The sequence below is a fragment of the Desmodus rotundus genome, chromosome 3 (genome assembly GCF_022682495.2).
Source record: "Desmodus rotundus isolate HL8 chromosome 3, HLdesRot8A.1, whole genome shotgun sequence".
NCBI lineage: Eukaryota > Metazoa > Chordata > Mammalia > Chiroptera > Phyllostomidae > Desmodus > Desmodus rotundus.
Window position 1 is genome coordinate 184,833,650 of NC_071389.1, and position 23,251 is coordinate 184,856,900.

General features: G+C 41.5%; 1 protein-coding gene across 7 annotated transcripts in view; it reads right to left on the reverse strand.

Moving 5' to 3' along the window:
• ANKS1B (ankyrin repeat and sterile alpha motif domain containing 1B) overlaps window positions 1-23,251 on the reverse strand; it is an 805,832-nt gene that overhangs the window by 265,240 nt on the left and 517,341 nt on the right. For all 7 annotated transcript variants that reach the window (XM_053921934.2, XM_024579129.4, XM_024579128.4 and 4 more), the window contains one exon: window positions 9,858-9,956. In XM_053921934.2, coding sequence (XP_053777909.1) covers window positions 9,858-9,956 — 99 coding nt within the window. The remainder of the gene's footprint in view (window positions 1-9,857; window positions 9,957-23,251) is intronic.

Below are 23,251 nucleotides of genomic sequence, written 5' to 3' on the forward strand. Positions count from 1 at the left end.
GTGTTCATTCTCTGTTATAGAATGCCCTTCCATCTTGCCCATCTTTCCTTCCTCTCTACCAGATTAAAGAAGAAAATAAATAAGTGGTTTATGTTCATTCCATTGTGTCTCTTCTTCTTTGAAACAGCAATACCTACTGTTAGCGAAGCTTCTCTCAGTCCATCTTCAAGGCTAGGCAAGGGTTTGACCCCACTGGCCACTGGACAACTGACATGGTCTACATCTACATTCCCCCCCATGTTTGTCTCCTTCCTGCTTCTCCAGGGCCTTGAGATTCCACAGCCTTTCCCATCCTTGAGAAGGGAGGTTAGTGCTCTGTGGAGGTGGCAAAACTGCCCTTTAAACCCAAAGCTTAAAAGGAAGCCCTATTTTATACACAGTTCCACTTCTTGCATGACTAAATGGTCATGTGGTCCTTTCCTGTCCTGTTACAATTTTTCTCACAAATACACAAGTATCCTCAGAGCCTTGAGTCTGATATAGCACAGCATCCACTCAGGAGGCAATTGTCATAAGTGGAGATACTGGGATTTTATTCCTGTCACTAAGGGACAATCTGTCTTGGGGCAAGTCATTGGATATGACCCAGATTTGGTTTCCTCACCTGTGAAACAACTCAGGTGAGAGAAGGACCACAACTTTTAAGGTCCTTTCCAGCTCCACACTGTGATTTCCATGGTACAATTACATAAAGGAAAGTGCTCAGATATCTAAATTTCTTTACTCTTCCTACTGACTGCAGTATCACTCCAAGGGAGTCACTGTTCTTTACTAAATGGGGGTAAACTTCTTGAATTTGAAAGATGACAGCTGCTGCAGATGGCAATAGATCAGAACCCCGTGACTTGCAGGATTCCTCCCTATTTCTCTGTAAATATTCAGGGGAGATAATGAGTAAACTGATATTTCAGATTTCTGGTCTACCTAATAAACTAATATAAGATAAATTCACTTAAAATAAAACACTGAAAATTCTCCCTCTTTCATTAAGGGAGAAGGCAGCAGCCATCTTGCTTTCTGATATTGCATAAAACCTTGGGAGAGACCATTGGTAAGTACAAGGGCACTGCATCACTTTCACACCTAGCAGTTCTTTGGACAACTATTCAGCCCAAACAGCTAGAGCTACTTTGTGTGGACTGGACTTTGTCACTTCAAAGGACCCAAAGAATGTTATAGGCACTGGCCATTCCTTCTACCAATATACACTTGAAAAACAGACTAGTTATTGGTCTCCACTTTGTAAACAGAAAGCATGAGGCATGGGGAGGACATCACTCTAGGAAGATGCAGGCCTCTAGGATTGTGGGTGTTATATTCCTGAAGGACCTGCCTTCTTCTTTTCTAAAACATTTAAATATAGAGGTGCTCAGTTGGGAAATGTCGTTGGGAGTACTAACCTAACCCATTCAGGGTTGACCTCTAATCTGCATTCTTGTTTGGCCCAGTCCAGTTTAATAAACATTAACTGAGCATTACTGTGTCCAGGTGCTGAGTGCTGAGTGCTTAGGAAATAAAGATGGATATGACAAAGATCTTAATCTTGAGTGAGAGAGACAATCTAGTTAATTGGCAATTTGATAGGATGTAAAGGGAGCACAGAAGAGTTAAATCAGCGATGTAGCCCAGACAGAGAATATCATACAATGTTTCTCCAAGGAGTACATCTTAAGGAATAAATAGGAGTCACCCATGTGAAAAAAGGCAGCAGTTGAAGTACAGAAAGGAGAAGGTTTTTCTGGCATAGAACGGCTAACTTCTCAGGAATTCTGTTACTTCTTCCTGGGAAGGCAGACCACATGTCTTGGCTTACCTTGCAGTTTAGTGAGAACCACGTAACTGAGTCCTGGTGAATCAAGCGTGGTCTAAACTAAGTGATGCACTTCCACGCCTGTCAATAGACCCTCCAGTGTTCTAAGCTCTTCTCTATCCTGCCTTTATGAAGCCCTCAGAGAACTCTGAGACGGGCGAGCCACACGAATGAAGAAGCTCGGATCCCTGCGTCACTGATTGGAGGAGAGCTGCCTGACCCCCTCGTTGGATTTAGTACAAGTGAGAAAAAAAATTTAATAGTGTTAAGCCACTGAAGTTTTGTAGTTGTTTGTTATAGCAGCTGGAGTTTATTACCTGATTATAGAGTGTGCCAGGCTAAGGGGGAATAACAAAAAAGATCTGAAAGACTTATTGTCACTTCAAAATTTATATACTCCAAATTACTTAAGCTTTTTACCTTAAGGTCAATTACTCTTTTGTCCTTTCTTATTCTCCAATGGCACCAGCATTTCTCCTGAAAAATAAGTAATCTTTTACAGTGCTCTAAATGATCTAAGTGAGCATATCTGTTTGTCCCAGAACCATGAGACATTTTCAGAACAGAATGAAGCTTGAAAGGACTCCAGGAACACTGCAGCCCATCTCATCGAAGACAAGATGTACAGGAAGTGGAACGTCCAAGGCTCCTAGTTAGACTGTGTGTCCACTCGTGTGTTAACTCTAGGTTAGATCCCCCATGCTAATGGTGAGTACATGTGTGTGAGATTTTGTTTGGGAGTATATCTTTAATTAGATGTTCACAGGATGGCAGGTCTACATTCCATGGCTCAAAGTTAAAGATACCAGATGGTGAAAAGAAGAGATGGGAGTAAAAACAAGGAGGGTAGATGGAAAGTGAGGGATGGCATGAGAGAATGAAAAGTTACCTTGTCAGGAAGTACCCTGAGAGCATCTGTGCCTATAGCCTACATTTCATCATTGCCCTTTTGAAAAATAGTAGAAATAGGAGTAAGTTTCTATCATTTTTCTAAGTGACAGGGAAATGAGACTGAACATTCTTTTCTAGACTCTTAAAGAAATGACATTGATTGTCCCCCATCCCCCTAAAGCTAGCACACATCTTCACCAGCCATCAAGACTAGAATTAACTAACATCTGAGTTTGAAGGACTTTGGAAGAACTAGAGTCTTTAAGAACATCGCCCTGAACAGGAAGCCATATTGAGATAATGCCACTTTTGTAATACTCCCCTAGAACTTGGAAATAATTTGTGGTCCCTTTATACTAAGACTTTCATTTCTGGAGATATTCTCCCCTGTGACACAGGGGCAGCAGAGTGATAGCCATGACCAAATCCGGTCCCTAATGTTTTGCTGTATGATAAAGTATTTGGAGACAAATCCAACACTTTCTGAGGGGCAAGTCCTTGCTCTTTAGTCCGCCAGTTTGCACCACTCACCGTTGTCTTGCCTTTAATGAGTTCACATTCTCCATCCCTGCCAGTGTGTCTTTAGAGCCTTGCTCACAGCTTTTGTTTTGGTTCACTGTTATCTTTATCTGTTTGCTCTAATCAGATCTAAAGTTAAATAGTCCCCTTTTTCTTCTCGCTTTGTTAGCTTTTTAAAATGTATTTTCTTTGCTAACATCCTTAAAGCCTCGTCCAATAGACTTTGACCAATTTACTTCCCTAATATGGATGGAAATATGCCATTTTCAGTAATGAGGCACCAACAAAGAAAACATGTTTATAAAATTTTTTGTGTTTTATGAAATTACTTATTTGTGTGAATTACTTAGCCTGGTGGTGTTCAGAATCATGAAGACTTTATGTGCAATTGACATATCTCTAACGTGTCTAATTTCTGTATGACTGTATCATATCAGGCTACCTTATATATCATTCTACAGACCAGAGGCACGTGCCTCTTTTTTGGGTGATGTCAAATGTGGCTTCTGAATTAGCTGAATATGAATAGCACAGTCCCATGAAGATGGCCCATGGAAATGAGATGCTTCTCTTGTTGCTGTTGTTAATGGGTTATTCCATTTTAACCACAAATGTAGACAGTGGCAAACCTCTGAGATTATCCCCAATGATCCCACCTGCTGGGATTCACATCCTATGCAAACCCCTTCTGTTGTGTGGGGGTGGTTCTAGTGATTTCATTCTAATAAATAAAATATGACAAAGAATAGTTCTTATCTCAGGAAGAAAATTGTTATTCTTTCTTTTCTTTTCACTCTATCTGTATGAGAAGACGGATGTTAGCTGACCCTATAGTGGTAATCATTTCACACATATTTAAGTCAAACCATCATGCTATACACCTTAAACTTAAATAATGATGTATGTTGATTATTTGTCAATAAAACTGGAAAGAAGAGAATAAAAGAAAGGATGGGATGTTGTGAAAGACAGTGACTTCCACCTTGTTGGTGCTTTCTTGCCCTCTCTCTTGCTTGTGCTGCTGAAGCTAGATGCCTGTTATGAGTTGCTTTAAGAGGAGGCCCATGTGACAATGGACTGGAGGAGGCCTCCAGCCAACAGCTCGTGAGGTACTGAGCACTCAGTCCAAAAGGCCTCATGGAACAGAATCCTGCCACATCCACAAGAGTGACCTAGAAAGTGGTTCCTTTCCAGTCGAGTCTTGAGAAGACTAGAGCTCTGGTAGAGACCCAGCTCCTGAAAACCCAGCTAAGCTCTACCTGGACTCCTGATACACAGAAACTGTGAAATAACAAATATTATTATTAAATACCATCAAGTTTGGGGAGTAATTTGTTATGTAGCAATGGATAACAAACATAGGATCTTGTTTTTCTATTGGAATAACAAATAACTTTTTTAAAAAAACAATATCTGAAACTGAGGATTAGAAAGGGGGTGGTTTAATCCAATCAGAGGTGTTCAGCGAAATAAATAAAACTATGTGGCCATCAAGGACTGGTCAAGTTGAACTGAACTTAGAAATAAAAGGCAGCTAAAATGCAGGTGTTCATTAGGCAGTAAAGTAGAAGCAGAGTAGCGATGAACAAAACAATGCATACCAGGAACTGTACTATGATCAATGATCCTATGACAACACCATTCAGTGGTCATCAACTATCTTTGAGTTTGAGCTTTGAGGAACTGCAACAATTAACTGAGGAGAATGAATAGGCAAGGAGAGAGAATATCAGAGAGGCAGGAAGACACCAGGTATCATGGAAGCCAAAAGAAAACAGTGTTGAAAGGTGACAAGACTATCAGAATCTACCAAAGACAAAGTGAGGTGAAGGTGTAACCGTGGAGAATTGTAGCCCATCCCACCATTCTTTTCACATTGTTTCTGTAAATGCTGACTCTGATTAATGTGCAGCTTGTAGATAAACAACACATTTATTTAAGAATCCCAGGAACTAACTTCAAAAGATACAGACTCCGACCTTCAGGCATCCCAGCTCTGGGAGATTTGCTGACCTTCAACCATAAAACCAGGATGACACACACCAAACCATCGCTTGACCAGTTTTGAGGTCCTTATTGGAACGGACTGTGCTGGTCTGCACACAGAGAAATGTTCAACACCCACCCCTTGATCTCTTTGTTCTGCTTCCCTCTCCCTCCTTATAAAAACCTCTGCCTGCACTGAGATGTTACGATGGGCTTTGAGACAAGAGTCCCCCACCTTGTCAGGGGGCTGGCGCTTAAATAGACCAATTTCCTTTTCACCAGCACCTGTCTCATGAATTTGGCTTTGGTTGTGGCAAGCAGCCAGACCTGTTACAAGGGTGAAAAAGGGCTTATGAATTTCTGCTCTGCTGGTCACTGGTGACCTTAGCACTAGTTGGGTGGTGTGGCAGCAAAGGAACAAGTTCGACCCAAGCAGATGGAAACATGAGGGGGAGCAAAGGAATGGAGGATAGCGAGGAGACAACTACTTGCTACCAGGAATTTAGACAACTGCTAAATAATTCCAAAAGATATTATAAAATAGGAAAATATTAGAAAAGGAAATACTAAAAAATGAAGTGAGCATGTGACCTTGAAGTTGCTAGGATGTTGAAATACATTTTCAGTTCAGGATGAGAGCTATTAAGAGAGCAGATAAGTATGGGCCTGGATGTGAAATCCCACAAACCTTTAAAATGAATACCCTTTTGAGCTCCTGACCTCCAGTTGTTATATTGTCAAAAGACAAAAGAGATTATGCCTTTTTAAAAAAGGATTTTAGAGGATTAGCCAAAGACCTGGCCACAGAGAATTCTTATCTGGTAAAAGGTAAATTATATGTTGCAAATAAGTAATCAGATAATTTCCCTGGGTCAAAGGGACAGAGAAAAGCCCATTATGCTTGCAGTTTTTCGGAGAGTAAAAAAATAAGCCATCTTCTCATGGGACTTTTGGTCTGTTACCTCTCTTAAAAAGTGAGAAGGGTGAAGTTTGGTCTTCAGGAGCCCAGGGAGACTTTTAGACATAAAGACTGAGTTAAGGTGGGCGAAAGAAGTGGATGCAGGGTGAAAGTTGATATGAAGCATTGCTGCTAAAGGTTAAGTATTGCAAAAGACACAGGGAGAGAATGGGCGAAGAGGGAATTAATGTGCTTATTGTTGTACAGGTGTCTATGCTTACAATATATCGAATGTATTCCACATGTTCAGTGTATCCAGTGTACTTGAGGACATGCAGACCTTAGCAGTGGTGAGTATTTCAGTATAAAAAGGGCATATTACAGAATAGCCATTGTTACCAAAGGAATAAACTTTTGTCTTTGAAACTTGCAACAATATATACGTATAAAGCATGAAACACATGCTTTGAAGTGTGCTAACAGATCAAGATTGCACTAAGAAAATTACCTTTTCTCTGTTAAGGAACAATCTCCCCAGTTCCAAAATACAATATGTCGATTAAAGGATCTCAGGTAGCAATCACGGAATATTTTTCATGACAGACGAAGAACATGTATACTCTGAAGACCCAAATTGCACAGACAAAATGAGAAGGCATTTTGTCCCTTTCCTGGCAGGGCAAAGTTAGAGCGAATGCAAATGAATGTGCTGGCAGTAAAATTACGCTATTAACCATCTGAAGATTGGTCTCATTACCTAAGAAAGCAAAGCATCAATTTGTAGCACTGTAACATTCTGTTTGTGCTGCTGAGCACGTGTTTGGATGTTTTTATGTATTCTCTGTGCATTTGGGTGCACAGGAAGCACTTCGCACCAGTCTCTTGATGGAAGCTTAATTTTGTATTGTTTCTATTATATTGTTTTTCTCTAACGGGAATGATATTCCATCTTAAAAGTAAACACTTCATTCATTCTCCAAATAATTCTGTGTTCAAGTTCTTTTGTTTCATATCCAATAGCATGTATAGGCTTACAGATATAGTTTTAAATCAAGGCACTCTTTGATTTAAAAAAATTATATTTGAATAACATGCGAGGAAAATATCCATTTACTCACTCATTCATTCTTTCATTCTTTTAATGTGTAAGCACAGTGGAAAATTCAAGGATGGATGTGACATTGTGTCTGCCCTCAGGATGCTTATAGTAATATTATCAGTACCTTCAGTCAGAACAAGTATTGAACTATCAAATCTCAGAGGAAAGAGAGAGCAGTGTATTCCTTCATTCCACAAATATTGTTGACCACCTACTCTGTGCCAGGCACTGTTCCAGGGAGTGGGTTTGTAGAAGGGAATAAGACAGTCACGGTCCCTGACCTCCTGGACCTGGCATCCTTGGGGAGAAATGGAAAATAAGAAAGACGACAAACAAATAGTATAACTTCGGGCAGCCGTAAGTGCTATGGAGGAAAAAGTAAAGAAGGACAATACAAACAGTGATCATGAGCAAGGAGTGTGACTTTGAGATCATGAGGCCTCTGTGAGAAGGTGGTAGCTGAATAGAGACATGATAATGCATAGAAGCCAGTGAATGAAGATCTGAAGTTAAGGCTTTCCAGGCAGAGACCAGTGTGGAAAGACCTCGAGGCAAAATGTACTTGGCATGTTTGGGAACAAAAAGATAGCACACGACTAGAGTGCAGGAGAAGGAGAGGGTGAGAGATGAGGTCATAGATGTAGGAAGGGGCCAGATGCTATTGAGTTTGGTAGGCCATTGGAGATTTTAAGCAGATTGTGGCATGTGGCGTGATTGTTCTGATGCTGTGTGGAAATTCAACTGTAGAGTGGTAAGAAGGGTAACCGGGGCAGAGATGAGGCACCTGTGAACTGCAGAGGCTAGAGAGAACCACGAAAAAGTGGATTCAAGTAGCCTAACCTAGAGGTGACAGATTAGAATCTAGTGTAGTCCAGTTAGAGGCAGTTGGTTTGAACTAGGGTGATAATTACCAGGGTGGCGAGAGGCGGTTCCACTTTAGCAGCCGTTTCACAAAGGACGTGGCGTGGAACTATTTGAGCTGAACTTCAGTGATGGGCAGCACTGTGACAAGGGGGGAGTCATTCACCGATTTATGTATTGAGTGCCTACCATGAGCTGGGCACTGCTCTGGGTGCTGGGGATACAGTAGTGCAGAGCCCTTGCTCACAATAAGGAGAAAACTTGCTGAGAAAGTAATATTTTAAGTAAGGGTACAAAAGTAGCGAGGTAAATAATACACATAAGAATTACTTCTAGAATTACTTCTAAGGATGCTTTACTTTTTCCTTTTAGTGTAGGAAACCGTATGATTAAACTCCTTTGCATGCTTGGCTCACCTTGAATTTGCAAAAGTGTAAAGTTTCCATCAGTAGAAACTCAGTTTATTGTCAGTTGGCAAATTTCATCAGATCACTTCCTTAGAAACAGTAGTTAATATTTATCTTTCCCATTCTGCTACCTTGCCTCAAAGCTGCCCACCCCACCCGAATCTTTCCCCAGATGGGTGACCCCAACTTGACTTTGCCTCTTTCTAATTCCTGTTGTATACTCCTCCAGAATTAACCAACCTAAAGCATTCCAGTCATGTCCGCTCCCCAGCGCCTACAGAATAAATTTCCAGTTCCTTAGCCTGACACCAATGGACCCAACCTACACTTTGTTTTATCTCTAACTTCACTCTCCAACTGTTTTAATCAAATTGGATTTTTTCTTCTTTTTTGAAAAGTTATCTTTCAAATTGTGTTGAAAAGAAATAACAAAACCTAAAATTTACCACCTTAACCATATTTACGTGTACAGTTTAGTGTTTTAAGTCACACAGTATCATTATTCTCCTAATGCTTCTGGCAATTTGTATTTATATGCTTCCTGCTGGCTCCTGAAATGCCTTTTCCTTTCATTACCAATTAAAATCCTACCTGTCTGGAAGACCAGTGCTCAGATCCTACCTCTTGCTTTAGGCTCCTATGAAACCTTATCTGGACACAGAAGGTCAACTCTGTTGCTAGGTAACATACTGCTTACAAAAGGCATCTGGACTGGGAAGATTTATACATGAACTATAAATACCTGATGGGGATGGTGGACCTCCCGAACGATGACTCCTGTAATTAGGCAGGTCCCTTGTCCCTGGAGGCTAAGCCTCTGGAGTTGTTATAAGAGATAGAGAGCAGGATGACAGCTGGGGGCCGGGATGGGGTGGGGGGTGCATTACGGGGTGGAGGGATTGAGAAAAAAGGAAAAAGGACTCATGGACAACAGTGTGGTGATTGCTGGGGGAGGGGTATAAGGAGATTAAATGGTAATGAAAAAATACAGTAAAGATTAAATTTAAAAAAGAGATACTGCTTCTTACTGGTCACGAGGTTTCTAATCCAGGAACATTCCCAAATCCACCCAATATTATCTTATCTTCTTGTGCCCGAGGGGCCTGGACTGGTGTTTATACTGAATCAGGATGCCACTGAAGAGACTGAAGCTGCCCTGCTGGCCAGTGGTGCTTCCTGTATTGCATCTTCATCAGTAAAATCTAAAGCTGAGTACACCCCATAGCAGTCTTGCAATGCTGACCGTCTGCTTGAACCTAAGAAGACCTGCTTTGGGGAGTGGGATCAATCCGTAGAAATGTTGTTCTAAATATTAACACCCCTTGCACACCTGGACTTAAACCACAGGGGTTGTACTTAGGGTGAGGGTACTGAAGCGTTGCTTACCTTTGGAAGGAGCTGGATTGCCTGTAGAATTCTTTGTCTATGCCCAGAATTAAGGATTCCAATTTCCAATAAATCCTGATCTTCCATAACATTGCTTCCCTGAAACAAAACCAGAAATGTTATAGGTTAAATCGGGCATTTTTATTATGGCAAATAATGATTTATTTAATTCAGAGACAAATAGCCAACATGTGATGTGAGTTTTATAGGCAAAAATGGAGTCATTTTTCTGTGAGAGTGAGGTCAGAGGGGGTTCCCTATGTTGAAAGCTCTGGGAAAACGTCCTTTCCCTCACCAAGACTCTCCTGGCTTACTGTTTCCGATTGGATTTTCTAAATGGGGGATTCATTCCTATGATTTAAAACTTTGTCGCTCTAAAAATGTAAATGCTTCTAGGAAGTGTTGCCATTGAGAACTATCCGCAACCTATACATTGATGGGAATGAATCGGCTTTGTTCCCCCCTCCCCAGGAAAATAGATATTGTGAGCAGATGGGAAAATTGCATATACAAGGCAAGTTCAAGTGAGAATTAATCTTAAAATACTGAATACCAGACACCTGGTCAAGATGTGGGAATAGAGCAGTGAATAAGACGCAGGCCCCTGCCCACAGCTGTCTTTATTCCTTCTAATGCAGTGATGGAAACAGACTGTTCGAAGGCAGTTGGAATAAATGTGCTATGCTGGTGACACATACTGGAGAGCCCGGAGGGATCAGGGGAATGATTCAGAGGAGACGATGTCTAATTAGGTATCTGAAGGGTGGTGAGGACTTAGCATTCCAAAGAGAAAGGACTGGGGAGAGATTATGAGTATGGTCCATAGCTAAGAAAGAATAGAGTGTCCTCGGGAGCATCAAGTTCTGGGGTAAGTGGAAGAGAGGAGCAAAGGCTAAGAGTGGAAAGGCCAGCCCAGGCCAGACACACAGACACTGCAGGGCGTGCTGAGGAATGCGGCCTTCGTCCTGCCCACGTGGGGATCCACAGAGAGATTTTAAGGAGTTACATCATGAGCTCCCAAACTTAGAAAGATCACTTTGGTTTCTGTCGCTGGGCCTCGATCTGCTTACCTGTAAAATTATGAAGTTGAGCTACACAATCTGCAAGGACAAGCTAGTCCTCAAATTCTCTGATTTCATTGATTTTTTTAGACCTCTGATTAATGTACAAAAATTTATAGAATGCTTATGTTTGTCTTTTGGGGTTTGTAAGCTAGTCTCTCTTTAAACTGAGGAGTCTACAGAAAAGTTCAAAAATTCAGATGACTATGTATTTTTTTGACAAATCAAACTCTTTCCTCTTAATGTGTAACACAAAACACTTATGAGGAGAAATTAAAGAATACCCATCTGTGGAGAGCACGGGTACTGATGACCATTTACAGCAGAAGAAAATGAGTTGGACAGGTCGCCCCAGGCGGGCAGGGAGACCATTAGGAGGCCACAGCAGTTGCTATAGAGATGATGTGGGATTAGACTGAGGTAGTGGTCATGGGAGACAGAATGAAGTGAGAGGACTTGAAAACTACCAAGAAGTGCGACTTGGCTGTTGAATATGTGGAATGACGGAGACCCACAGAATGCACATTGGTTCCAGGCTTGGGCAAACGGGATGGTTCATGATGCCTTTTCTTGAGCTGATAAAGGAGAGGGGGCCAGTCTAGTGTGCTGCAAAATGAGACTAACATCTTTCCCTGGACAGGGACAGAATACATGGATGTGAACAATTTAATATCGGGCTACATTATACATGGATCAATGACTGGTCTTAGAAAAATGAAGGCCATTAGAATTGTACCATAGCTAGGGATTTAACATGGACAAAAGCCTTCAACCTACTCCTAGCATCATTCCTATGCTTAAGCGACCCTGGCGTTCCTGGAGGAGGCCGAGCGATCCAGGTACATAGCAGCATGATAATGAAAAGCCTAATGAAAAACAAACAAAGCCAGTCTTGGCAATACGCCATAGGAAACCCTGCTCTCAAGAAATTGCTCAGTGCACACAATAGAGCGCGGCTAAGAATACAGATGACTTCATTCTGAAATGGCGTTATTATTTTCAGAAACGGACTAGTGCGTCAAAAGCGGGATATACGGTACAATTCACATTTGCCTTTCACTCTTTGAGGGATTTTCCAAAAGGAGTTACCCAGCTCTTAAAACAAAAAATAGTAACCAAAATCCTTTGGCCCTTTGTGTTTTAGACCATTACCAGGTTTCCCATGGACTAAATTACCAGCCTGCAACTTCAGCTCAGAAAATACAGAACCTGGTTTCTTTGTACAAACGCAAAGCACACCAGGATCCTATAGTCTGAATTAGCTGCTGCCTAGAGGTAACCTGAAAACTTAATTTCAGTGTTTGAATACTGAAATGATTGGAAGAATTGAGAATTTAAAGACCACTTTTCCTTCTCTTACCTACCAATATACCATCTTCTTTATCTTCAATAAGGGAGGAACCTTTCAGAAGAACTGAGGGGAAGTTAGACCTCTCCTTGGGTCAAATTTCCTAGCATACAGGATAATTACCAAGCATTTTTGAAAAAATGAGTGAAAATGATGGGGAGCAAAATGCAATCGGTAAGAATGTGCCCAGGAGAAATGGTACTGATGTAGAAATGTAAAGAAAATGATTCACTGCCCCAATGAGACATGTTATAAATGTTCTATTTTTGGTCTTATTTTAATATATAGGGATACCAAAAATATCCTGGTACATCACCTAGCCAGTCTTTTGTTCAAAACAGCAGCAGGCTTGGAATCTAAAGATGTGGATCTGAGTCTTGTCCGCATAAACCTGGCTAAGTCATTTATTACTTGTCAGCTTCTGCTCCTTCCCATACAACGAAGCACTTTAATGAACATCGTTTCGGTCCTAAATGCCATGATTTTAGCCACGTCCAACTTCTGATTAGTATCATTGTATATAAGAATAGATTGTATAATTTGAAATTACATTTTATTGTTTCAGAACTTGTTACCTAAAGTTAGCTTTAAGAAGTAATTATAGAGAAGTGCAAAAATGCATTTATTTTGACAAATTCATCTCAGTACTAGGAACTTACACAATTTCTTATTAGGCAATGAGAGAATACTTTGTTTTTGTAATGTCATGGATTCTCACAGCTTTCCAGAGAAAAAATTAAATGTTTCAAGTCTTACAAGTAACCATTTTGTTTGTTCTTGGGTAACAGTCATGCCATCAGGGACAATAAACATTTCCATTTTTCCGAGGGAGGGGAAATTTATTCTCACATTATCACTCGTCTTCACTGAATGTTAGACAATCTCAGCTTAACTCATATTTTTTTTCTTGATAAAACTGAACATCAAGGGGGGAAATTGGGACACCTGTAATTGAACAGCAATAAAAAAATAAAACCAAACATAAACTCTAGCTTTCTCCCTCCTCCCTCCATTTTTCACATGGCTGCCAGATCAGTGGTTTCGGCAGTAGATCTCTGGTCTGTCCATCTTCTGCTTAATCACCTACTTTGCAGCACTCTACCTCCACTCTGCAGCACATGCGCTGTCTCTACTTCCTCATCTCCCAAAGGCCCCTCAACCCACCACCATAAGCCTTTACCCCCATTGACTCCATAGAATGTCTCTGCCCAAGGTTAACAATGACCTCTCAAGTGCTACATCTACTTGAATCTTTCAATTCTCATTTCAAGGACTTGTTGGCCACGTGTGGCCGCTGGCTACTGCACTGGACAGCGTAAACACAGGACCTTTGCTTCATTATAGCAAGTTCTTTCGACAGTGCTTCTCTGCAGCTGAAGCCATTGAAGCTGGCTGAGTCACACAGAGTGGGCAAAAGTGGTGAGGTAACAGGGAATCAAACACAGGGAGTCAGAAACACTCATGCATCGTTCTCAGGATATAATTGATGTGCTTCTTAGTCAAAGTTCATGAACATTAAATTTATGGTCTTCAGCAAATTCTCTCCTAATCTTTCAGCCATTAAAACAAATTAGCAACTAGTTCTACTTTCCTCAGTGTTCATTTATTATGGGTATAGAAATCTATGCTACCAAATTGACAAATCAAATTGAAAAATTACTTATTTTCTTAGCATGGTACCAGGCACGTTGCACAGCATGTTTAGGGAATAATAATCAATAGATGAAGTTGTTGAGTTAATGACTTACTAGAAGGATCAAAGGCCCAAGGCAGAGTTTTTAGAACAGATGTTCCTTTACTGACAAGGAATATCTAATCCAGGGGATCTTTATTGCTTTCTCAAATTACGGAGTAAAGAAAAACAATCTAATATTTGTGTAGTGAGAGCTAGAAGCTGAAGTTTCTCCGACCATGTGGAGAGTAATTTATATATTATATTTTCTTCAGCTGTGGCAAACTAATAAGATGACCAAATAGAATAAAATGCAGTGTTTTGCACTCAATGATCCATTAGAACTAGAATAGCTATTTATTGAAATCATCTTTCAACAATATCTGTGCTGACTGCTTCTGTCTCAAACTCCAGCTCAAAAACTTCTCTTATTTTTAACCACCTTAGTACCATACGTATCATATTCATTTAGAAACCTTTCCTTCACATTGCATATTATATGAAATGGTAGCGAAACATATTGAAGGATCATAGAGAACTGTTTTCTTCTTAATATAAGTTTGAGTTGGATGTTATTTATTCTCTTTTTAGCCCAAGCCTGAAAAATTATCTAGAGGATGCTATTATTGGAGAAAATTCTTTTGCTTTATAATGAACTAAATTAGATTCTTCTCCACAGTTTGTGTGACCTTAAGTATTTAAATATTTAAGATAGAATATTTGTATAATAAAATGATACTAAGATCTTGTAAACTCACACATGGAAAAACACATATTGCAGTTTATTTTAATATAATTTTTACAGCATAAATGACAGGGTGGTATAAAACTACAAGTATCTCCTTGTTTTTCAAAAATTCACATTATACCGTTGGCTTTTATGAAGGACCTATATTAGTACCTCTGTTTGCTAACCAAATGAAATCTGAAGAGTAGTTTTGATTTTAAGAAAAAGAGCAAAAAGCAAAAATAGTGTTCAGTGTTTGTTTTGCAAGGAACCATTAGAGAGGCAGCTGCACCCTGAGTAGCCAGAGGGGCCCCACCCAGCTCCTTCCCCGGGAACCACACTCAGCGACTCAGCATCACTTTGCCACGGCTTTGAACTCTGGGAGCATCTGGGCTTCATTTCAAGTATTCGTGTATCCCTTAGCAAGACAAGTCCTAATGTATCTGAGAAGCATAAGAGAACTCGTAAGGGTGTTACACTTAATGCAAAACTGGACATAATTAAGCATTTCAGTCATGGTGTACAAAATAAAGACATTACACATGTGTTGACTTTGGGGTCTGGGGATACTCAAAAATGTTTCCATATAAATGAATGATAATTGCTTCTTTGCTTTATGCCGCTTCCACTTACAAAAGTTTTCACAGGTACACTCTACTTTTGGATAGCATGGAAATGCTGCATATATAATAGTCTTGAAATAACAATGCTATCTCTTAGCTTCTATTAGGGCTAAGGGGGCATATTTAAGTAATTAGGTATTTATTTGTTGAAGTATTGAACAAGGCTTGGTGATATCATAAATTACAACTATGATTCCTTTGAGACATGTATTCCTGTAGATTTTAGGATTATCTCTACTTATAAAAGACTGCAAAGTCATTTCTACAGTAATTTGTACCGTCTTGGTCAAAAGTTCCATAGCTGCTAGAGAGGAAGCCCATCTGTCTATTTTTAAGTATGTTAACCAGCAAGCCCTACAAGAAGAAAAGCCGATGCGAACACAACTTATTTTTATGCTCTTATTTTTCTCCAGATACGTATGTATGAAAGTAAAAAGCTTATCGACACCTACTGTCTTCTTTCAGTTTTCACACGTAGAGCGGTTGGTATCAGTTAGCATCAAGTGCATACGTACTGACTTCTCACTCTCTGCAGACACTGTTCCCAGTACATCACAGACATCAGCTTATTTAATTCTCACAACACATCTATGAGGTAAGTAGTTAAAGAACTTGCTCCCATAGCTGGATAGAGTCTCATAACTCTTACCTGATACAGTCTCCAGGAGGATTAGAGTAGGAGCGAAAAGTTTCAGTAAAAAAAATGTGGCTGGGCCTGAATTATTTATATTTCACTTTAGAGGCATATGAAAATCACATTTGAAAGCTAGTGTTCCAACTTCCCTTTTGTCTGGTTTCACAGTGTTTAAGCAACAATGACTCCCTCTGTATAGAAGAGAATTTGGAAAGCTGTCGGATCCATTCTTCCCTCCTCTGCTCCAGTCCTTTCTGCTCACTGAGTCACAGCATCAGGGTTGGCAGGAACCTGGGGGCTTTCCTAGTCTAAACGATTCCTAACTAACCACAGAGCTTTAACATCCCTCTCTTTTGAAGCATGATGTCTAGCCTGGGTTACACCACCCCCAAAAGGGGTAGGACGGATATTAACTGCTTTAAATGGTCTTCCCAGAAGCTTAGTCTGAGCAGGGGGTGAAGATGGGGTTGGGGGACACCTCGGTCCTGCTCTGTTAGCTCCCACTGTGCTTCAGACTGGGTGTGACAGGAGAGCTATTAGAATAATATGCCAAAAGTGGAGATGAAAGAAAAACAGTTAGCAGCTGTCCGGTGTCCTTTTCCAATCACAAGCTGTGAAGTATTGAAAAGGAAGTTTCCTTCGGTAGGCTGTCCATAATCTTGGCAGGCATCCGGTTTTGTTCTTGCATTTAATATGCCGAACATTTCTCAGTGCCTCGCAAGAGAAAAGTGAGCAGCGATTAGGTTAGCTTGGACACCTTGATTTTTTAAAACTGAATTTACTGGGAGGGATATTGGTTTATAAAAACATACAGGTTTCAAGTGTACAACTCAATAAAACATCATCTGCATCCTGCATCGTGTGCTGATCACCCGAAGTCAAGTCTGTTTCCATTCCCCATTTGTCCCCCCCTTGCCCACTTCCACTCCCCCACGCCCCTCTCCCTCTGGCTGTCCCCATACTGTCGTCCATGTCTGTGCCACACCCTGACCTTAAGGGAAGAGGAATATGGCACCTTTGTATTTACAACAGGCTCCTCCTGCAAATGACCTCTCACTGGCGACACTGATCTCCAAAGGGAAGGGCTCCTCTTGGGAGAAGCAAAAGGAATCTCCCCTGGGTATGACCAACACAAGCACAGGCGATGAAGCCGGAAAGAGAGCCTAAAATGGTTAACTACCAGCCATGAACCTTTACTGAGTAACGGGTACTTTGTTCATCTCATTTATAAACCATACAATGATCTTGTAAGATGAGTAATGGCATCTTCATTTTGTAGACAAGGAAACTGAGTCTCAGAACTATAAAACAGTGTAGCCAAGTGCACACAGTTAGTATGCGATGGACCTGGGACCGGTGTTTGCTTCTGTCACACGCTGATGCTCACACTTCCTGCACTGCAGAAGGGGAACCAATGTGTAGGAGGGGACATTTTCTGGACGGACTCAGTAGATGCGCAACAATGCCCAGAAGTAACTCCCACGGTCCTATTTTCATACACACAGCCTGACAGCTATTGATGCACTGACCCCTGAGAGTGACTGCCACCGTTTCTCCAACACATTTCATTTCAAATGAATTACCTTCTGAAAAATGAAGTGGTTAGGTCTTCCAACCACTTTGATTTCATCTAGAGCCAAGCCCATTAAGATAAGCTACCCAGGACATTTCTGCCTAAAGCACCAAGTAACCTGCCCTGTTCTGAGCCAGGCCTGGGGAGGGAGGTGGGAGATAACAGCACGGTGTTGAGTGGGCATATCTCAGCTCTTCTGTAGAGCCTGTCAAACCATCCACATGACCACCTGGGAACATGGGGTCCTCACGGTCAGGACCATGTTTGGGTGTCTTTCCTGTAGATGTCTTTCAAAGTGAGGACTTAAGGTGGAGAATTTGTGAAAATGAATTAATAAGGCAGAGCATGTCTGGAAACAAATTAAGGACATGTGTGTCTCTAACTTACTGGGCTGTGATATCCAGAGAGAAGAGTCAGTTGCAGTCCCGGGGAGGCTACTGAGGCTGAAGGAGCCTGCGGCAGTGACGGTGCACAGGACAGACCCCTGGGAACTGGTAGACCAGTATAAAGGCGACTCATTAGTGTCTCCAGGAGATGGTTGTCCTCCAGAAGCAGACACCTTGAGATTTAAGGATGATGGGGTAGCCTGATAGATTTAGACACAGCCAAATAAACTTATCAGGAGAGGAGCAGAGAGGATGAGAAAGGCAGGAGAAAAAGGAGGGAGAGAAAGTGTTGTTTATTAAGGATGGAGCTGGTAGTGAGGGAAGGAGTGTTGCCAGACAAAATACAGAAGTTCCAATTTATGTGGAATTGTGTTGTGTGTGTGTGTGTGTGTGCTTAATGCAGAAGCCTTAGAGAGGAGGCCACCAAATGCTGGAAATGAGCTGCATTCACTCCTTCATTTATTCAACATATATTTGTTCAGTTAATATTTTGTGAGTATTTACTATGTGCCAGGCACTGGGCTAGGTCCGGGGGCACACTGAGAACAGGACAGTAAAGGCCCCTCTACTTTTAAAGTTTACAGTCTAGTGGAGGAAAATAACCAAATAGAAAATAATACAGGTAATTATCATTTAGCAATGTTTTATATATGCCAAGCACTATTAAGTGCTTTACCTTGTTTACTGCTCAAAACAACCCTCGAGGTTGGTACAAGTATCACCATTATTTACAAATGAAGAATTAAAGACACAGAGAAGCTAATAATTTGCCCAAGACTACACAGCTAGTACAAAGTGCTCTACAGGAAATTAATACAGTGATGTGGTTTAGAAATTACCAGGTTTCCCTTGTAGGGAGACTATGTTAGAAAGACCAGTCAGGAAAGCCCCTCTGGGGAGGCGACATGTAAGCTGAGTTGTGAGAAATTGGAAGGAGCAGCCCAACCAGGATCGGAGCCATCAGAAGAGCATTGACAGCAGAGGGAGCAGCAGGGGCACAAGCGGTGAGGTGAGTGAAGAGCCAGGCCTATTCTAGGAACAGACAGAAGGCCAGTGAGACTCGGTTTTGGTGACTGAGGGGGAAACAGGACATTAGGTGATGCAGGGCCTTGAGGACTTAAAAGGACTTTGATTTTAGTCTAAGTGCAATGAGCAGCATAGAAGGATGAAAACTTGGCTTACACTTTTTTACCTGGCCGTGGTGTGAAGGATGGATGCAGGAACTGGGTGACGTGGAAGTTAAGCTCAACAACCCAAACTGAAGCGACAGCTCAGAAACATCTAAATCTGAGAGAAATGTGATGAAAGATGACTTATTGAGAGCCATGGGAACTGGGTATCAGGTTTCCGAACCAAATATAATTTTTCACTTGAATTAAAAAGAAAAGCCAGATGGCAAAGCTGAAAGTCAGAATGGTCTTTGCTAGAGGGTATAAACTGATACAATTGTAGACGGAGATTGAGTACAGTAACACCTATTAAAATGCAAACATTCACACTCCACGGGCTCCACAATTCTCTCTCTCTCTGGGGCAGACGTTGCTGGCCTGCGCCCTAGCCGCCTCCTGCCATGGAGGCTGGACAAACTGAATGTTCTCAGCCTGCCTCGGACCTGTGGTTGGACACGTGACAGTACTTGCCCACTGCGAAACTTCTAGAAAAGCTTTTGCTTTTCTGATTAAAAGGGGAAAATTCACCTGGTACCCTCCAGTGTCCATAAGAAAGTGGCTGTGCACTTCCCCCAGGTAGAGGGGGGGCAATTGTTCATACAAAGTATCAGAGATGGGTTCACAGTCCGTGGTCATCAAAAACAAATGTCCCCACTAGATATCTATAAGAGGCTGAGCACTGGCTATGAGAGAACTGGTCCCTGGATGAGAAACCATTTAAAGCTCTCTCCATCTGTTGCACCCAAGCTGCTCTGACCACTGTTGATCTGTCAGTGAAAATAACAACGAGGATGTTACTATGGCTTGCAATGGAGTCATAATGGAGGCAGCAGGGTATTTAAAATTTACCTTAGACACACCTGGGCATGATAACCACAAAGAACAGAGAAGGGATATTAGAAAATAAAAATTAGGAGGGGGAGGTGTCAATCTATAAAACTGCCTCTTCTGGAAGTGGGCTGTCATCTGCCTCATCTGACAGTGCCTTGATCTTGGACCTTCAGCCTCCAGAACTTTGAGAAATTTCTGTTGTTTGTGAGCCTGTCTATGGTATTTTGTAGTAGCACCCCAAATGGACTAAGACATATAACAACATTGGAATTAAGTGGGAGGAGATGGTGATTGTGAGTTAGACAGGCAGGAGACTAAGCCAACCAAGGGGTTAAACTGAAAGCTGAGCAAAATCAAAACAAAGAAGAGTCCCTTGAGCATTTGTGGAGCTGCCTGGCTCCACCACTTGGCCTTGGGTTGAATATAAAGGGAAAATTGGTGCAAGGCACATAAATACCCCTTTCCATTGTTTAGCATCTATACCATGAAGGATACTCTTGCCTCATTTTCTCCCAACATTTTCTTCACTAAATAATACTGGCTGACCAGAACGAGAGAGGGGAGAAAGAAAAGGGAGACACCCTTTCTCCTAGTGAATATTAAATGTCTCCTTGCCAAATTTTTCTAATGAAAGAGAGGAGTTCTTGGGTTTTACTTCTAAAATATTCAACTGGTACCTCATAAAGCCCTTCGTACAAAGTTGAGCATTATTAAAGATGAACACTTCTTGTCTAGGTTAAAGCTGTTGTTAAATAGGCCGCAGAATCTCTTATTTCTTTCTACTTGGTGTTACGTGTCTTGTGTTCTTCATGGGTAGCTAACTTTTGGGGGGAAATGATCATGCCTTAAGTATTTTTGCATCTTCCCCATCACATGTTTGCTAAACTTTAAATAAAATAAAAACTTGAAAGGAATGCATAAATAAAAACATGAAGCACAGATTTATAAAAACACCGGTCTAAAGAAAACGAAGTAAGTTTGTATGAAATGGCTTAAAAAGTTTGAACTGGAAATTCTACTATTTAGGATGTCAAAATTTTTCTTTAATTGAAAGAAATATAAAGATGGAATTTCCGGTACATGATAATACCAAAATGTTCTTAATTTCTTTTCAGTTTTGCAAATTCTCATAATTTGAGTTTCATCCAGGACTGTCAGTTGAGACATCTGATCGTCTAAAAGCATTTAGAGAATTAGGATTCCATATGGCTCAAAAATATTTCCTATCCGGTAGGGAAAAATAGAACTTACTGTGAAAATAATACTGACATAGCCTTCAATTTATGTGTACAAGAAGCACAAATGAGTTTAAATTATTTTTTATGGTATAAGAATCATCATAATGATCATCAAGATCAATTACAATGAACAAAATAAGAATATACAGTTATCATAATCATGCCATGTTATGAAATTCAGAAGTATATTCCAAAGGAACAACAGTAATGGAGTTATGTTTTCTCTACAGAAGCAGCACTCATTGGAAATAAGCACTGAATTAGGAGTCCTGACTTATCAGTAACTAATTGTGTAAACTTGGAAAAGTCATTTAACTTCCTTGGACTTAATTTTCTCAACTGAACAGTGATGAAGTTGGCCCAGATGTTGCCTCTAACATAACACCTGTTCTTGAGCAGAAAATAAATCTACTCATGTACTTATATTGTCTAAAGAATAATTCTTCTTGTTTGGGGGAAGTATTTTCTTTAAATGAGTGCTCAGAGACACATTCCTATAATGATGACAGAGGACAATGACTTGGATTCGGCCAACTGCACCAACTGAAATAATAATGACGATAATAATAACAGCTGTTAATATTCATTGAATATTGACTGTGGGCCAGATACTGCTTTAATCCTCAGAAAAATTCTATGACATAAATATTACTACTAATACCCCCATTTTACACATGAGAAAACTGAAGCTTACTGATACCTAGGAACTTGACCGAGACCACAAAGTAAGTGGTAGAGCTGGTGTGGTGACAGTAAAGAGGAAAATGAGAGCAGAGGATCAGGCGTCCCTGCATCCCATAGTGTCCGGACAATTTGTCTTCCACAGGGAAGTGGATGCAGGTAGGTGCAGTCTCTCCCTGCTAGTCCAGTGGTCTGCATGCACCCCTTCCCCACAATCTCTACCAAGGGCTTAGAGATCATGAAAAAGAATGTGGAATTTGGGGCTCCTGGGTTCACAGTACAGTTTTGCTCTTTAGTAGCGGAGTGACTCTGGGTAACTAGGCTTCCCACCTTCCCCTGTAAACTGGGGATAACAGTGGCACCTACCTTTAGGGATGTGGTGCGCAATGCTTATGCAATTGCTTTATAAACTATAAAGTAAAATTGCTAAAAATAAAGCATGCCTGCTAGGAACTACTTTTTTCCCCCTATTAAGTACATAGAGCCATAAATCTAGTTTTATGTTGTTTTTGCCAGAAATAGTCTACTCTGAAAGAGTCAGCATGTGCGGTGGAAAACGAATGTAGGTTTTATTGTAGGAAGGCACTGCCACTTCCTTCGCTTTGAGGCCATGGACAAGACGCTTCATTGGGCATCCCATAGGGCCCCAGGCTCAGGAGGGTTTTAATGCTTGGGGTATATATAATACCCTGTGGTTACTGTCTTGAAATGCTTCATACTTTTTACTTTGTATTTTGTACGTGAAGACTGCTGGGACTCTGGGCTATGTGGTGGGGTTTCTCACCTCTTCCCGGGATGGGTTTCCACTGAAAACCTCCTCTCTGCTTCTGGCTCCTGAGCCCTGCTTGGACTTCCCCGATCTACTCAGTCTCCAAACTACTGCTGCTCTTCTCCCGACTCCCGGCATGGGCCTGGGCACCGACACAGGGTGGGGCGGGGCCGGGCACTCACACTTTATGGCGCCTCGGGGTGAGGAATGGTATTCCCTGTGTACTCCGTGCCCCCAATGCTGGCAGGACTCTGGAACATCTCTTGGGTAGTGGGGCCGAGTTTACTCTCGATCCAGGTACCAAACATGTCCTGACACAGACACAGACATTTAAAAATCCTTGGAGGTCCCCTGTCTCCCATGAATTGGGGTGACAGGCCCCTGGGAAAGGCTTGACTTCCCCAGACCCTGCTCAGGCCGACGGGCTGCTCATTGGTCAAGGGCTGGTGGGAGGCGGAGCTCAGCCGGCAGGGTCTGCCCTGAGGCACCTGTGTCTGCCTTAGGAGGCGGGGTCCCAGGCATTGTGAGGGTTTGCCTCCCCCTGCAAGTGACTGTGCCTGACTCCCTTGGCTGGTGCTGTGCCTGGGGGCCTTCTCCCTCCCTCCTTCCAACCCTTAGCCTTCTTGAGTTTGGCTTACCTTTGTCTCTTTTGGCCAGCTCAAGGCATCATTTGGATGTCATG